Genomic DNA, 1,425 nt, shown 5'->3' on the forward strand with positions numbered 1-1,425 from the left:
TGTCAATGTTGTAACATTTAATAAAATATATTAAAAATGTTTAAAAAAGTCCCCTAATTTAAAAATAAATCCTGGTTGCCGCTCACCTGCGGTTCATGACGTACGGCGTCTGGTTGACCCACTCCCATTTCCCCGTTCTCCCATCGGTCAGACCCACCCAGTAGAAGGTGCCCGAGCCGTGATGGGTCACAAAGTCCTGCACCAGAGACACAGACAGGCAGGCAGAGAGAGAGACAGACGGACAGACAGACAGAGAGAGAGACAGACAGAGAGAGACACAGACAGACAGAGAGAGAGACAGACGGACAGACAGACAGAGAGAGGGACAGACAGAGAGAGACACAGACAGACAGAGAGAGAGACAGACGGACAGACAGACAGAGAGAGAGACAGACGGACAGACAGACAGAGAGAGAGACAGACAGAGAGAGACACAGACAGACAGACAGAGAGAGAGACAGACAGAGAGAGAGACAGACGGACAGAGAGAGAGACAGACGGACAGAGAGAGAGACAGACGGACAGACAGAGAGAGAGACAGACAGAGAGAGACACAGACAGACAGAGAGAGAGACAGACAGAGAGAGACACAGACAGACAGACAGAAGTCAAAGTTCCCAAAAGGTTCATAAAGACGTTGCTCTGCTGTTCACGCACAACAAACAACTTCTTTACAAGACAGTCATTTTTTAAGTTTTTACAAAGAAGACACTGTTTTATACCAGACAGACAGGCAGAGAGACAAACAGGCAGAGAGACAGACAGGCAGAGAGACAGACAGGGAGACAGGCAGGCAGAGAGACAGACAGGGAGACAGGCAGGCAGAGAGACAAACAGGCAGAGAGACGGACAGGCAGAGAGACAGACAGGGAGACAAACGGGCAGAGAGACAAACAGGCAGAGAGACAGACAGGGAGACAGGCAGGCAGAGAGATGGGCAGGCAGGCAGGCAGAGAGGCAGACAGGCTGTCTCACCCACTCCTCCTCAGTGTTGAGAATGACCAGGTGAGATTCGTGTCCGTTGCACCAGTCTCTAGCGTCCGGCCAGGCCAAAGGTGTCCTGCTGAACAGATAGCAGGTGGTGCCAGAGAGTTCCCAACCCAGAGGACAGCAGCCGTCCACCACTGAAGCTGAGAGACAGACAGACAGTCTGTAAGACAGGTCTACAATTACATCAGAGAGACATCTGTGTCCTCTTGCACCTCTGACTTCGTAAGGACCAATATCACATTTAGACTCCAGTACAGAGAGAGGACACGTTGAGTCGGGATCAGGACTGGGTTGAGGTTCAGGGTGTGGTCAGTGGTGCGTTCAGGGTGTGGTCAGTGTTGCGTTCAGGGTGTGGTCAGTGGTGCGTTCAGGGTGTGGTCAGTGGTGCGTTCAGGGTGTGGTCAGTGGTGCGTTCAGGGTGTGGTCAGTGGTGCG

General features: G+C 51.9%; 1 protein-coding gene across 1 annotated transcript in view; it reads right to left on the minus strand.

Moving 5' to 3' along the window:
- Positions 1-48: 48 nt before the first annotated feature.
- Positions 49-1,425, minus strand: part of LOC147819609 (uncharacterized) — a 3,343-nt gene continuing 1,966 nt past the window's right edge. Inside the window, exons 2-3 of the mRNA XM_087172061.1 lie at positions 976-1,130; positions 49-196 (exon numbers count right to left, since the gene is read on the minus strand). Of these exons, the coding sequence (XP_087028187.1) occupies positions 83-196; positions 976-1,130 (269 nt within the window). The 3' untranslated portion in view covers positions 49-82. The remainder of the gene's footprint in view (positions 197-975; positions 1,131-1,425) is intronic.

Source organism: Seriola lalandi, unplaced genomic scaffold (assembly GCF_002814215.2).
Source record: "Seriola lalandi dorsalis isolate HSWRI2012SDOR001 ecotype SW California unplaced genomic scaffold, Sedor1 jcf7180002051891, whole genome shotgun sequence".
Lineage (NCBI taxonomy): Eukaryota > Metazoa > Chordata > Actinopteri > Carangiformes > Carangidae > Seriola > Seriola lalandi.